Raw genomic sequence first — 16,867 nt, forward strand, 5'->3', positions numbered from 1 at the left:
AGAACAGCAACTAGTTATTGAAAAGGCAGTTTTGATTGAAAATAAGTTTTTTTCTTTCCGATCTTTAGGAAATACATATTATAACACTATGATTTTGCAGTTAAACGCTGCGCAAAGGGGTAATAGTGTAAAAAGGTAACCAAACAATATGTTTGTTTACTCAAATAGTATAGGGAACTGTCAAAATATATGAACATTCAACAGTAGCGACACCTGTTGGGAGAAATATGCAGTTTTCATCATTGTACTGGTATGAAGTTAGTCACAATCTTTCAAGTGTCAAATGTCTCTGGCAAGATAGACTCTGGTGGCCAACCAGCCGTCACTTCTTCATCTCAAGCCGTCATATTCATCATCATAAATGTAGTCGAATCAATTTCACTGGAAGTTCTAAACTAAATATTAATATTTTCAGCGCTATTTCAAATAATTTAAGTGAGCAATACCTGTTCCTTACCGATAACGACCTAATAGCGTATCCATGATTTATCTGGCAGATAGTATCGCTATCAGACACTTGATAAGCTGTCAGACAGTTTATCGGCAAGTGCACAGACCTAAAAAAAGGAAAATAAAAGATTTTCCTAGAAATTGCAGTAAAATTGACACGGTCGCAAGTCAAAAAGTTATCCAACCTTTTATTTAAGTTCAACGACTTCACAAATGTTATCTAAATAAGTATTATGTACGGTCACGAGTACTAATATGTATACACTTTGATACCATGTCACATTAACTTTTTTGACACATTAAACCGTAAGTCTCATTAAATGTCAAATATGGTAGTGCGACAGGGTCCTAAAGTGGGTACATGATATTGCTCATAACTTTACAGTGATCGGATATTTCGTCGCTTATTTACCTAAAGGACATGAAAGTACTCTAAATCGGCGAGTATGCATGACCATCCCGCGCCCCAATGCATAAACTTCTTTCACTCTAAGGTTGCCTGGCAGAAATTTCTGTTTAGCAATAGCGCCACATATTGTGCAATAAATAATCATTGATTGATTGAAGACTTTGATGAGAATGGAGACAGCGAATGTGTTAGGATCATAGTAAGTGGAATTCCTAGGATGTGTATGTCTCCACCAACCCGTAACGGAGCAGCGTGGTGGAGTATGCTCCATACCCCCTCCCGTTGTAAAGGGGAGGCCTGTGCCCAGCAGTGGGATATAGGCTGTTTATGTGTATGTTTTATGTATGTGTGTTTGGGCGGAAGGCAAGAGGGAAACCACAGCCCTATTTTTCCCTAAAAAAGTAGCATGGAGACTACTACACCGACAAGAGCGTGGCTCTTAAATTAGTGACGATGATGATGAGGTGTGTGTGTATTTACCTTAACATAATTATGGAAGTGGTTTCTTAAAACAAATTATTTTGCTAATAAAAACCCCGAATAAAAAGTTACGATGGTATCAAATTATGTAATTGTCTCGTTAATTTAAGCTATTGGTTCCTATCCATCCAGATTTCTTTGGACTTTTTCAATAACATAACTTAAGCTCACAACTATATCCCAATTGGGCTGGTCAGTGATACATCCATCGCAAAATGAAATACTTCTGGATACAAAAGTATTACTCTATTAGTCAACCATCGATCTTCAGGTAAATAAAAGCTAGAATATCCGATCACTGCTAATGTACCTAGTGTTTCCTAGCCTATATTTTTGGGACACCTAACACTTATCGTAATTTATCGACAGATTTGAGTTTTAAGATTTAAATAGTTATGAAAAAGAGGCCTACTCGGGATGGGCGTACATTTTTTTTTTTTTTACGAAACACCTATTTTTATGCAACAAACATTTTTTGTGACGATTTATTTATTATAATAATTTGAGAAATATATATTGGCAACGCCTTTTAATGCGTTCTTTACGCCAATACCAATAAAAGGCGTTATGGCCTGGAATTGCTTCAAGGCCATAACTTTAAAAGTTTTTTTTTTAATTTGAATTTATGGGTGAATATCAAAATGTGTCAAGTTTGGTGGCGAACTGTCATATAATTTTTTCGTGAAAAATTGGGGAAATTGGGAAAATTGGGAATTGAAAAATTCCTTTTTCATGTCGGAACCGAGGATCCTTTTGGATCTTTTTCATGTCGGAACCCAATTTTTCACGAAAAAATAATATGAAATTTCGCCACCAAACTTGAAATTTTGAGATTCACCCTTATACGGATTTTACAGTCGAATTCTAAGATGTTCACTCGAACCCAGTAGCGGCCCTAGTAAAAATATTTAAGTAGTGTGAGACCTCATAGTGGCCCCTTTTTGAAAAACTAATAACATTAGACAATTGGGCAGTTTCCATTTAGTCAAATCTGATACTTTTCGCTAAACGTCAAAAGAAATTACTACATGATTTATAAGAAAACTTACACCGCCATAGATACAGGTATGTCGGAGATTGTAAAAAACGGAACGTCAAGCCAACATCGACTTGGGTGTATTCGGAATGTGCGCTGGCCACACTAAGAAGTTGGCAACACTGAGGGCTGTCAGCTGTCAGCGACGGAACCGCCAGTACACTTGGGAACGGGGAAACCGAGCGGGCGGTTGTGCCAGCGTGCGACCGACTTCACCGCGTTCCGAATAAGTAATCCGATGTTATCAAAAGAGTGCTTTATTATTTTCGATTGATTTAAACACTATTGTAATCACAATAAATCAGAGAGTACGTTAGAAGACTTATTTCGTTTAATTTGAAGATGGAAGAAAATGAACACCCACACGCCTCCCCGTCATCAGAAGTGGGATGCAACCGTGAAGAAAATCAGCGTGATTTAACTAGTAACGAAGAATCAAAATGGTTGTTATTGATGGAGCAGCAAAATCGTAATTTTATGGCCCTAATCAATGCCATGAAACCAACATCGTCGGCCAGCAAAGATATCCGGTTGCCAGAATTCGATCCAGACAAGGAAAATGTAGATGCTCGTGCCTGGATATCTACTGCGGACATGTGCATCACGGATCCGGACATGCAGGGTGCTCTGCTCATGATGACCCTCAGCCGTGCACTAAAAGGTCAAGCATCGACATGGCTGTCCCAAGTGTCCTTTCACGGAATGACATGGAGCAACTTTAAGGACCTATTCACCACCAGGTATGAGAGTGCTGAGACTGCTGCTGGGTTTCTAATTAACCTGCAGAGTAGTAGACCAAAAGATAGTGAATGTTTGGCCTCCTATGCCTCTAGATTGATGTCATCCTTAATGTCTAAATGGAAAAATCTCTCAGTAGAACAGATTGCCGTGTCAACTGTTTTGTCACATATCTCCCAATTTGAAAATCGTGTCCAAAGGCTTGCATTTACACAAAGTATAACCACGAGGAGTGAATTACAGCAAGAGCTTAAGGCTGTATCCTTCATGAAGCGCCAAATGCCGTCTACAAATGATCATAACCACGACGCTAAGAAACCTCGTTTAGCAATTGATGTCTCGAATGTGAAATGTTTCTTTTGTGGGAAATCGGGCCATAAAGCGGCACAATGTCGTTCGAGAAAAGGATCCAACACTAGGGATATCGTTTCGAAGACACCGACGGGTGACCCGAAGACATCTTCAACATCATCTCATAGCTGCTTCAGCTGTGGCGGTACCGGCCATTTTGCGAAGAACTGTCCACGGAGGAGCAGCAAGGAAAGCAACTCAAACACCACGGCCGGCCCTTTACAGGAGAAGCGTGTGAATGTCTGCACTGTCAACGCGCCAACTGGGATGCTTCGTCATGCGGGTGAGCAGTTTCATTTTACGTATGATTCAGGAGCCGAGTGTTCATTAATTAGAGAGTCAATTGCATGTAAAATTAGAGGCAAGCGTAGCTATTGTAATGTTTCATTGACAGGTATAGGGCAATCTGCTATTTTTAGTACTGTACAGATTTTGTCACAGATTGAAATTGAAGACATTTCGATAGAAGTTTTGTTACACGTTTTACCCGATCACTGTCTACACCACGATATTATCATAGGACGTGAAGTGCTAGCTTTAGGTTTAACTGTGAACATGACCTCGGATAAATTGACATTTTCTTCGACTAGGATTGTAAATAATTGTAATGCGCCTAAATTAAAAATCGACTTTGATTCTATAGACACGGACGCACCCCCCGAGTTTAGACACGAATTAGTAGAGCTTTTAAAATCGTTTGATACTTCGTTCACAACTGGCGTGCCCGTTACCCGCGCCGATACCGAACCTATGGTTATACGTCTGAAAGATTCGAATAAGACCGTGTACCGCCGTCCTTACCGACTTAGTGCAGAGGAGCGTAATGTTGTGCGTGAGAAAGTCAATGAGCTACTTGCCGCGAATATTATTAGACCTAGCTCGTCTCCGTTTGCCAGCCCCATTCTTCTGGTGAAGAAAAAAGACGGCAGTGACCGAATGTGCGTTGACTACCGCGAACTCAACGACAATACGGTGCCAGATAGATATCCTCTCCCTCTGATTTCAGATCAGATTGCCAGATTACACGGTTCACATTACTTTAGCATCTTAGATATGGCGTCTGGCTTTAATCAAATCCCGATACACCCGGACTCTGTTGAATGCACCTCTTTTATTACACCTGATTCTCAGTACGAGTATTTGGCAATGCCTTTTGGCTTACGCAACGCCCCCTCGGTTTTTCAACGTGCCGTTATAAACGCTCTAGGTGATCTGACAAATTCGTTTGTCGTTGTGTACATGGATGACGTCATGGTTATTGCTAAAGATCCCAAAGAAGCGCTTGAAAGACTGAAGGTGGTTCTCCAAATTTTGACTGAAAAGGGCTTTTCACTTAATTGGAAAAAGTGTTCCTTTTTAAAGAAAAAGGTAGAGTATCTAGGTTTCGAAGTCTGTCAAGGCGAGATTCGACCAAACCCAAAGAAGATAGAAGCACTTACCGCTCTTTCACCCCCAGAAACTGTAACTCAGTTGCGCCAGTTTATTGGCTTAGCCTCCTACTTCAGACAGTTTGTACCCAAATTCTCTCAGGTTATGGCACCTTTGTACTCTTTAACATCAGGTAATGGCAGACTTAACTGGAAACCGGAGCACGAGGAGATTAGACGTCAGATTGTTTCGGTATTAACGAGTGAACCGGTTTTGTCAATATTCGATCCCGATCGCGAAACTGAGCTTCATACGGACGCGAGTGCAATCGGATACGGCGCCATCCTCATTCAGAAAGTCGATAACGTACCACACGTCGTTGCCTACTACAGCCGACGCACCACGACTGCAGAGTCAAAATACCACTCTTATGAGTTGGAAACTCTCGCAGTCGTGAATGCGGTGAAGCATTTTAGGCACTTTTTGCACGGTCGTAAATTTATCGTCGTGACGGATTGCAACTCGTTAAAGTCTGCGCGTAAAAAGCTCGATCTAACGCCAAGAGTCCACAGATGGTGGGCTTTCTTACAAAGCTTCGACTTCGACGTGGTACATAGGGAAGGGAAACGTATGGTCCATGCGGATTTTCTATCGCGAAACCCTCTACCCCCAAAACCGAACAAAGCTTTTGATAAAGTAGAGCCCAAACAAATTTCAGTCGCGGAAATTTCCAAGAATTGGCTATTGGCAGAACAACAGCGAGACAGCGAAATGTGTAAACTGGTTAGTGACCTTACTGGCGGTAAACTTCCTGACGACGTCGCTAAAACTTATGAATTGCGTTCGGGTACGTTATATCGTAAAATACAACGCAATGGAAAGACACGTTGTCTTCCTGTCGTTCCAAGATCTTTGCGGTGGTCTATTGTCCATAGTGTGCACGAGGGACTGGTACATTTGGGATGGGAAAAGACAGTAGAAAAGATGTACGACTTTTACTGGTTTGAAAATATGACAAAGTTTGTGAGAAAATTTGTAGAGAATTGCGTAACTTGTCGTGTTTCTAAGTCTCATTCGGGTAAAATTCAAGCTGTGATGCATCCCATCCCCAAGGTAGCGGTCCCCTGGCACACGGTGCACATCGATGCCACTGGGAAGCTGAGTGGCAAGCGAGATGCAAAAGAATACGCATTCGTTTTAATTGACGCATTCACTAAGTATGTTCTTTTGCATCATACCCGCAACATTGACACTGCAAGCAGTATAAGAGCCGTGAAGTATAGTGTTTCCTTGTTCGGCGCACCCACGCGACTTATAGCGGATCAAGGTCGTTGTTTTGCAAGCCAGGAATTTCGAGAATTTTGCGATTCCGCCAATATCAAACTACACTTGATTGCTACCGGAAGCTCGCGTGCCAACGGGCAAGTAGAGCGGGTGATGTCGACGCTTAAGAACATGCTTACTGCATCTGAAACTTCAAACAAATCTTGGCAGGATGCTCTCCCTGACGTGCAACTCGCTCTTAACTGTTCGATCAACCGCGTCACCAAGTCGAGCCCACTTGAGTTGTTGATAGGTAGAGTCAGTCGACCGTTAGAGGTGATGTTAGCTGAGGATGTAGAGCCTACCGTTGACATAGAACAAGTTAGGGACGCCGCGGTAGCTAATATGGCTAAGGATGCTACCTATAACAAGACTCGTTTTGATGCGACAAAAGCTAGGATCGTTCCCTTTTCTGTCGGTGATTTCGTTCTACTTCAGAATGAGGAACGAAATCAAACGAAGCTAGACCCAAAGTATAAGGGTCCTTTTAAAATCATAGAGGTGTCAGACAACGATCGGTATACATTGCGTTCTTTGAACTCTAAACGTACTTACAAGTACGCCCACGACCGGCTGAGAAAAATGCCTGATCATGAGATTCCGGTAGAATCAGAAATTACTGATTAATAAGAAATTGTGTAACCCATTGACCACTATTCTAACAACTAAAATGTAAAGTTTGTGTGCTATCTGTGTTGAGATATCGCCACTTGGTGTAAGTGGCATGAGTTACTGTCGCTCGATTTAGGTGGCAGTAACGACTGTGTTGAGATATCGTCACTTGGTGTAAGTGGCATGAGTTACTGTCGCTCGATTTAGGTGGCAGTAACGACTGTGTTGAGATATCGTCACTTGGTGTAAGTGGCATGAGTTACTGTCGCTCGATTTAGGTGGCAGTAACGACTGTGTTGAGATATCGTCACTTGGTGTAAGTGGCATGAGTTACTGTCGCTCGATTTAGGTGGCAGTAACGACTGTGTTGAGATATCGTCACTCAGTAGAGTGGCATGAGTTGCTACCGCTCGATTTAGGTGGTAGTGACGCCTGGTTGTGAGATATCGTCACTCAGTAGAGTGGCATGAGTTGCTACCGCTCGATTTAGGTGGTAGTGACGCCTGGTTTTGAGATATCGTCGCTCAGTAGAGTGGCATGAGTTACTATCGCTCGTTTAGGTGATAGTAACGACCGAGATCCATAGAGTTGATGATTTGTGATTGTGGAGTTTATTTTAGTGTAAAGAGTAATTGGATTTTCAAATTTAGTTGTTTATATAGTGTGTGAATACTGGTCAATGGTCCGTGTAATAATTGATGATTTATAATGATGTAATGTGAGCCTAATCATGTAAGAATAAAGTTTGATCTCCTGTAAGATTTGTTTTGCGTTAAGATCCTTCAAGTGAGGAAATCAGGATAGGCCGAGTGGAGATACTCTGGTATTGCAGGTGACGTTTACTCTTTCAGGAGCATCACACAGGGACGTGTGACATGTCAAGATGGCCGTGTCGGAGATTGTAAAAAACGGAACGTCAAGCCAACATCGACTTGGGTGTATTCGGAATGTGCGCTGGCCACACTAAGAAGTTGGCAACACTGAGGGCTGTCAGCTGTCAGCGACGGAACCGCCAGTACACTTGGGAACGGGGAAACCGAGCGGGCGGTTGTGCCAGCGTGCGACCGACTTCACCGCGTTCCGAATAAGTAATCCGATGTTATCAAAAGAGTGCTTTATTATTTTCGATTGATTTAAACACTATTGTAATCACAATAAATCAGAGAGTACGTTAGAAGACTTATTTCGTTTAATTTGAAGATGGAAGAAAATGAACACCCACACGCCTCCCCGTCAGGTATATATTATTTTTCTATGGCATTTTTGGGTGTGTTACCTGGAAGAGACTTCTACTTCTATCGTGTGTGTTGTGAGGGTTACCAACCTCATTAACCCTGGTGTCAGGGTTGTTATTCACCTTCCAAAGGCCCCTGTAACTACTACTTATTTAGATTGGTGGTAGGGTTGGCAGAAGAACTTAGAAGGACGTATATTGACATTGACCAAATTACACCGCCATTGGCAAACGTGATACAATTATCGAAGTTATTGCTGCGTTTTTCATTATGAAAATTAGTTAACAATTTAAATAAAACAACTTGGTCCCGGCTACTACTTACTGATGCAAGTTAGTAGTCGTTACACGAGGCATGTCAGCCTTTGGCGGTTCAATAGTAACCCTGACACCAGGGTTGATGGGGTTGGTAATCCGCTTCACAACCCATACGATGGAACAAGATGAATTCAAACTCATGAAGCTCAAACTCACAATATGAATAGACAAAATAAAATGTTTTTTTAGAAGTTTTGAGACTTATTGTAATTAGTAATTCATAATTTATTTGTGACATAGCAAACTACCCAATTGTAACTAAAATATTTCCAAAAATATTTAAGTCTTCATTTTGCATCTCACTTCGCGTCATAATCAACAACCTACATTTAGTATTTTACATTTCCAAAGTTAAAGACGGACTTTCCAATCGACGTTCCCCAAACACACGACAGATAGCGTTGTTCACTTTTAACGCGATAATTACCTATTTTCACATTGCTGGGGTACATAATTATTCCAAAATACAATGTAGTCAAGAGCAAACCCATCGTAATTAAAAAAAAATGGCAGAAACATATATAAAACTAATTGTTGCTTGATATTAAGATCACATTATGTATAGAATGATGTTGCTACCTATATTGCTTCTCTTTATTTTGATCAGAATAATAATGGGTGGAAGTTGTAATTGTACCTTGGTGTAATAAAAAGGGTCATCATTTATACCCAAAAACAAAGATAAAAGATGCATATGTCTGTTATCAATGAAATTAGAAGTTTAAACGAAGAAAAAACTTAACAACGCCATCTACCGTGTTTTTGGGGGAACTCCGATTGGAAATCCCCTCATTGTAGTTTCTCGATGGGTTACTTTAACTGTACAATTCCGTATGGTGGAATATTGATATCATTTCCGGCGGACAAAACATATTTTATTTTAACAGCTCCGAAATTCCACACCCACCTTTCAAACCTTCAGGCTAGGTAAGCGGTCATTCCATTTTTACACATAGACATAAAATGACACCTCAATCGTAGACGCAATTACGTTTTTAAATAGATGTTAAATTTTACATTGAAATACAAGTGATCAATGTTACATGGAGTTATCTATAACAATTTGATTCGATAAATTTTCGCTGAACGAATTTTGAGTATAAAAGTGTTAAGTGATTTTTATTTACTTATTGATTTATAGTGGCCACGATTCCTGCAGACACCTAATTTTATTTTAAGTTATACCCGTCATTTTCTTATCAGTCGAAAAGGAAAGGGACAGATGATTGTCAACAAGTTAATTTTAATTTAATGAATAACCCGTGCGAATAAAATAGGCATCTCGCTGTTATGCAATCCGTTTGAGCGTCTACTTAATTCTGTCGGGTTATTGGCCGATGTAAAATTTTTAGACGGTTGTTTTAGATTTCTGCTTAAAATTGACGTGTATTCCATAAATTTTATGCCTGTCGGTTATCCGTCCCTTTCTTTTTCAACGGATAAGAAAATGACAGGTATAACTTAAAATAACATTAGATGGCGTCTGCAGGAATTAGCACCATTGTTAGATAATCGTCGCTTTTTTAAAACGAAGACTAAATATAAACTACATTTAAAATAAAAATCCGCACCACGAAAGAACACCTCGGATTTTAATTAAACTAATTGACAAATCATAATCATTCTGTGGTTTCCTAGGTCAAGATAAATTATGAAATTCTGATCACTAAATAAAGACAGATCTAAAGGTGACAATAAACGTTTTCTTCTATTTAATTTACTTACGAATTTTAATAAAGAAAACGTAATAAAGTGTGAATATTGAGGGGGATGATTCAGACCATGATTCTGAGTTGATTTCAAGTGGAATTTCATGTCGGAAAATTCATGAAAGGCACGTTAAGCCGTTGGTCCCGGCTGCATTAGCAGTCGTTAATAACCACCAATCCGCACTGGGCCCGCGTGATGGTTTAAGGCCCGATCTACCTATCCATCCATAGGGAAGGCCCGTGCCCCAGCAGTGGGGACGTTAATGGGCTGGTGATGATGATGATCAACTCGGAATCATGGTCTGAATCATCCCTCAAAGTTTTCGTTACGATGTCACTAACACCCTGTATTTTAAACCTAGTTTATATTTAAGTCTTCGTTTTGTAAAGGCGATATATGTTCAAGAGGTTAAGATTTATATCTGAAAAGCCAAAGATTTTACCTTACAAGGTCTTCTCTATAAGGCATTGTTATAATTTTCACACCTATTAAAACTACAGGGTAAATGGACATTTCATGTAGAAATCCTTTGGGATATTATGTACAAATTTCCTTCAAAATTCGCCCTTCAAAAAGTGGGTTAACACACGGCTCCTGTCAAGCGATACCTTAAATAAATGAGACCTAAGTTGGTTTTACAATACTTTCAGTACTCCGACCTGCGGAGAGCAAGCACACGCCAATATACTCAATTAAGAACGTAAAATTAGTAGCTATTCACTTTTACAAGTGTAAAATAAACTCTTCACTTTGCAAATGTATAATTGTAAATTATATAAACGCACTTTACAAATATGTATTTTACAATTATAAAATTTTACAATACGACTATTTATGTACATTTTACAATTGTTATTTTTACTAGTTTACCAAATTTACAATTGTAAACTTACATAATTATTTGGCTGCTTTTTTTGATGGTAGTTTAAATAAACACCCCCACCAACCCGCAGTGGAGCAGCGTGGTGGAGTATGCTCTATACCACCTAGGGTTGATTGAGGAGACGTGTTATGACTACGTTTACACTTGCAAAACATTCCAATAGCAAATTCTACGTCCTGAAATGAATATAGGGACGCAAGCGCCACATTAATTAAGTAAACAATTATTTTATACACATAAAACTATATAATACACATAAAACGGTTACTATACACAGACGTTCAGGCAGACAATTTCAATAGCAATCAAAACTTATGAGATTTACACATACCCATTGGCTCAATGTTTAAATTGCTATCAAAAAGTTAACATCTATTTGTTAAAGACACATTCGCTCGAACGACGATTTCTAATTACACATTTATCTTCATTTTTTTCAGCGAAATAATAATAACTAGAGAATGTTTTGCTAGAACCTCGGTGCCGCGGCTTGAGCTTCAAGCCGTGGTGTGACGCTTAAGCCAGTTGGGAATCTTACGAGTTGTATCAATAAACTATTCTCAGCTTCGAGACTGCCCTCAAGATCATGTCAATGTGACGGTTCTTATATGAACAGTGCGCATAATGTTTATATTTTAATAGCGCAGTCTGTTGCTGATAATTGATTTGTTGTTAGTTTCAAGTTTTTTGTATTATTTTTTAGGGCTCTGGCTTAAAATGGGCGTCTCATTGCTCCTCATGTTGGTCGATGTGAGCCGAGCTAGTACCCTTTTCAGTTTTAAGTCTTACATTTCAAGTCATTTTACGAATAGGTCTTTACAAGATTAAGTCATTTTGAGAATAGGTCGTTTTAAGAATAAGTCATTGTACGAATAGGTCCTTTTTTAGGGGTAAGGCGTTTTGCGAATAAGTCCTTTGTCTACTAGACCCAAATTTTAATATTAAGAAATTAATGTAACGTCTTGAACCCAAATAAAGATTTTATCTATCTATCTGTCTATATAAAAACAGAGACTTGAGGCATGATCTTGAGGGCAGTTACAGCTCAGATTCATTTATTAATACCACCCTTAAACCAGTTTTTTATAACGCAACATAAGCTCACGACTACATCCCAATTGGGGTAGTCAGAGGTACATCTATCGCAAGACGAACTAAGTACCCACACCTCACCGAGCTTTCGCTCGTCTTCGTTCAGTACGATCTACTCTGAACCTGCGTCCGTGTATGAAACGATTGATGAATGTGGCGGAAGCAAGAGGAATGTGTCAGGATCGATCCGTAGTCTCTGCTAACCCCGGCGGGAAATAGGCGTGAGTTTATGTATGTATTTATTTTTATAAAAGACTGGCTGGTTAAGGTTCTCAATGACTAAGCGAAGGTTTTGTATTAACTATTTCACAGCCACTTAAACATACTTTATTGAAAGTTGGTCTATACTACACTGACGGTTCGGGGTAGACTATCTACAGGTGTTAGTGACACCGTATCGAATACGGATGGGAGTTTTGCGACGAATAATTCCACGTGATATCAACTCAGAATCACGATCTGGATTATCCCTCTCAGTTTTCGCCGCGGCGTCATTGACACCATGTACGGTCACGAGCATTATATACACTTTGGTACCATGTCACAATAACATGACAAATTGAACTGTAAGTCTCACTAAATGTCAAATATGTTAGTGCGACAGAGTCCTAAAGTGGGTACATTATATTGCTCGTGACTGCATATCACTATCATATTATAAACTTGAAGATTCATAGCCTGTTAAAGTAACACAGCTGGTAGACAGCTGGAACATAACGTTCGCGCACGACTGCATTTCCAATTTCGGTAGTCAAAGCTACATCCATCGCATGATGAACTAAGTACCCACGCTTTACTGAGCTGTATTAGACCAACGCGATAGATGAGCCGTATCGCCGCCTCTCCAATTCCACTTTCATTTTAATAAGTCCTCACGGAGCAATGCAGATTCAACAAGCACCTTCATAGAATGGAGCTGACCGAGTCCCCTTTATGCAGCTCCTCTTTAGTGGAGGATGAGACGCCATTACACCTGCTGTGCAGCTGTGAGGCTCTCATACACAGTAGAAGCCGAGCACCGGGGAGCAATGGATCCCCAGCAGGTCATGGAGTTTCCTCCTAAAAAGACGCGAGGAGGATTTTTAAATGAAGGGACTTGCATCACAATCTTGCTAGGTCAGTTTGAGCCCTTCACTCAAATAATAATCGCCTTTTCAAATGGTTGATAACTGTGTTTTGCAATTAGAAATTACAAATTGTATTACGTAAGCAAAACGTAAAGTTCGTATCAAAATTGTAATTTTACAAAAAAAAAACGACAGGAATAGTTCATAAACACACAATTTAAGCTCTGGTTGTAACTATTTAGAATTGATTTTACGAATTCTCTTACTGTGTACATTTGCTTAGATAAAATTGCTTTGCGAAGACCACAATCTCACCTGATGGTAAGTGACCATGTGGTAAAAATCTTTGTTAATTCAGGAAAGCAGCAGCAAGCATCTTCACTGGCGATATTTAGTAAAACTATAATTTGTAAATTACAAAACTGTTGGAAAATGATAAATGACTTTGGAAATTTGTGGCATTATGAGAATTGCTTCAAGTTTATAATTAGTGATGAAACATTGCAAAACAATAAAGAATACGTATATACAATTTGGTATTTCTTTACAAGATTAAATAATTATGTTATTGTAATTGAGTATTGGTTAAGTATTGACTGATTTTAGATTTTACAATTGGCTATTTATGTATAAGCATATTCTTTATAATTTTACAATTCACAGAAAAAGATACAAAATTTACACATTTTTAAAACCTATAAACAGCTTAAAATAATTCCTTGTAACATCATTTTCTTACATTACTTCCTATTTTTATAATAATTTACAATTTAATTTTTCACATATTTAAAACACACCCCGAACGCGTCAGAACTACGATCGAAACTAAAAAAAAGATTCCAGTTTTTATTTTCATGTTTACAATAAATAATTATCGTCGACTTTTGTTTCATTGTAATTGTAATTCCAGTTATACGTGCAGTGTTTCCCGCCATCTTGGAAAAAATCAAGCCAGTTTGAATACAAATTTATTGTATTTTTGTGTAAAAATATTTATAACATAATTGTAAAATTCTTATGCTTCTGCAAAAAACTTCTGTTAAAGCAAATATGGGATAAAATATTCGGGCGAACATTTTAAAGAAAGGCGACATCAAGAGTACCTACTCTAAACCGTCGAGTATGTGTGAAAACTTATCTTTTATTTGACAGATGACAACATAAATTAACCTCTCCAGGGAAATCACTGCACTACAAGTTATGTCCTTATAAAATGGGGAGCCCAACACCGTTTTATCTTTACTAGAAGCGCTGAAATAACGTATGATATACCACCCTTTTTAAAGTAACGTTTTCATAAAACTTAGACATATTTTAAACCAGTTGAAGAGAGGTTCTGGAATGCAATCTATGAGCCAGCGCAGACTAAGAGAAGCGAATAGGCGATCGCTTTCTGATATAATTAACTTCATTACCATAAGCTCACAACCATATCCCAACTCGAATTCATGTTTGGATCATAAACGATTATCAAGTGCTCAGCGGTGAAGGAAAACATCGTGAGGAAACCCACATTCCAGAGAAATGCGTTTTCGGAGGTGACCTAACCTGTATTGGGCTGGTTTTCCCTTCGCGGGTTGGAAGGTCAGACAGGCAGTCGCTTCTGTAAAAAACCGGTCCTGTAAAATCTTCAGGTTAAGTAAGCGGACCCTGTGAAAAACGGGATAATGATGATGAATCATACGTTATTTAGCGCCGTCTACAAACTCTTCTATACTCCCCATTAATGTTTATGTTAGAACACTAGTATTGGCAACGCGTTTTCATCAACTTTGTCTATGTCCACTTCGGTGGGCAAATCCGCATCCGTGGTAACATCTGGTAACACCGTTGAGAAGTCAGTTGTTGTGCCCAGCACTGTTGTAGACGCTTCTGTTGTCAAATCTGTTGTTATTGTTGATAGTTCAGATGTCATAGTCGCCATTTCTGTTGTTTCCGTTGAAACTTTTGCTGTTGCAATTTCTAATTCTGTCAACTTAGGTGTTAACGTGGCCATATCTGAGCTCATAGATAGTTCTTTCGCAATTTCAGGTATTCCAGTTGATAGTGAGAATTCTGTTGAAGATGGTATGTCTGAAGCCAAATTTGATGGATCAGGTAACTCGGTTGTTATGGTTGATGTATTCGATGTAACAGTTGCAGTGGCTGGTGTTGAAGCGAAAAAAGACGAAAAATCTGTAGATTCAGTGACAGAATCCGTGGTAACCGTGGAAAACGTGAAACTTCCTGTTATTTTTGATAATTCTGTTGTCGCTGCAGATCTTTTAGACGCATCAGTTACTTTAACTGGCATTTCTATGATTCTCCTCTTAATACCAATTTTTATTGGCTTCACTTTTGGATTTATCAATGAAATTTTGTTTGTTAATTCTACAGTGTTGCCAATTTTCACGTCTGTATCGGTGTTTCCTGTTGGAGGAACATTTGGAGAGACTATATAGTCAATGAGGTTGCCAGAAGGAATATTTAGATTAGCCTTTTCATCAATATAGTCTGTTTCGGTCAATCTCTCAAAGTTTACAAACTCTTCAGGTAGGATGTCAGGACTCGTTGGGTCTGTGCAGAGAATTTCATCGTTACGAGTAACTAGGTTAGATATTAGGCCGAAATCACCGAAAGATTCAAGTGGTATATTTAAATCTCTGGTTTTGGTAGCATAATAGCATTGTTTAGCCATGTCTATAGGTGGCTTTTGAACTTGGACAGATGAAAGATAAACTGGTTTGTGTTTTTTAAGTTTTATGACATTTTTAGGTTGTTTAGGAGTTCTGACTTTTTCAGCCAAAGGCGGTATGTATCCTAAAATTGAAAAATTTTCAGGTTTTAAATCAGTTTCTTCAGATTTTGTAAAATTTTCAGTTTTATTTGCAGATTTAGAACTATTGTCAATAAATTCGGTAACTTTGCTATCGTGACCGATATTGGTCGGTAGTTTAGTATACTCCTGAATAATCTCTTCAGATTTATGAATTTGTTTATCTGGCTCGCCTTTAAATTCACGAGCTATGTCTTGAGCGATTGTTGGTGTGGTTAGAGCAGCCCCTTTCTTACACTTGACAGTGTTACCATTAGAATCATATGTTGTATATCCTTGAGACGTCTTACATTTATCAGTGTGGCTGCTTCCGGTAACATTTTCTTTAGTTACGTGTGATTTTAATGTGGGATCAGAAGGGTCATCCATTTTATTTTTGGCAAAAAGGTGGTCTTTAACAGCTCCATATATATTTCTTTGAGCCCCAGAAGTTTGAGTACATTCTTTGAGTTTAGTTGCAAACTTTTTGGTCTTTATAGTATTACCAGAAGGTTCGAAGGAACAAATAGCGTTTTCTAAAGCCAGGTCCAGACTTTTAGTGTAGTCATGTTTGATTTTGCCAGATTTATGACTGATTTTAGCACTTTCGGGTATACTTTCTTGAGTAACTTTACTCTCTGGTTTATTAACTGCATCTCTGTGAACGCTTTTGATAATGTTGCTACTTTTGAATTTGAGGAATTGTTTAATGTAATCCTTTTTATGGATGGCAATCTTGCTAGTTTTAACAATTTTGCCACTTTCGACTATAATTTTCTTAGTGAACTTGTCAATTTCCTGTTTCTCCTTAGCAGGGTTATAAGGAGTTTTATGCTCGATGGTTTTAAATGTTTGTTCTTTAAGTTCCAGTTTACTCTGATCTGGGTTACCATGGTCACTTGATGGGATAGTTATGCTATCTTGAATAATTGCGTTGCAATTCACCTTTTTCTTAGCTGACTTATTAACGCGGCTAGTGGACGTAGGTGCTTCAGATATATC

At 38.8% G+C, this 16,867-nt stretch overlaps 1 protein-coding gene across 1 annotated transcript; it reads left to right on the plus strand.

Annotated features, from left to right (window-relative positions):
• The first annotated feature begins 2,414 nt into the window (after positions 1 to 2,414).
• Positions 2,415 to 7,947, plus strand: LOC126378467 (uncharacterized). The gene is made up of 2 exons (XM_050026848.1): positions 2,415 to 3,747; positions 7,619 to 7,947. The coding sequence occupies exons 1-2, from the start codon at positions 2,718 to 2,720 to the stop codon at positions 7,639 to 7,641; spliced, it is 1,053 nt and encodes a 350-aa protein (XP_049882805.1). The 5' UTR covers positions 2,415 to 2,717; the 3' UTR covers positions 7,642 to 7,947.
• Positions 7,948 to 16,867: the final 8,920 nt, after the last annotated feature.

This window comes from Pectinophora gossypiella, chromosome 26 (genome assembly GCF_024362695.1).
Source record: "Pectinophora gossypiella chromosome 26, ilPecGoss1.1, whole genome shotgun sequence".
Taxonomy (NCBI): domain Eukaryota; kingdom Metazoa; phylum Arthropoda; class Insecta; order Lepidoptera; family Gelechiidae; genus Pectinophora; species Pectinophora gossypiella.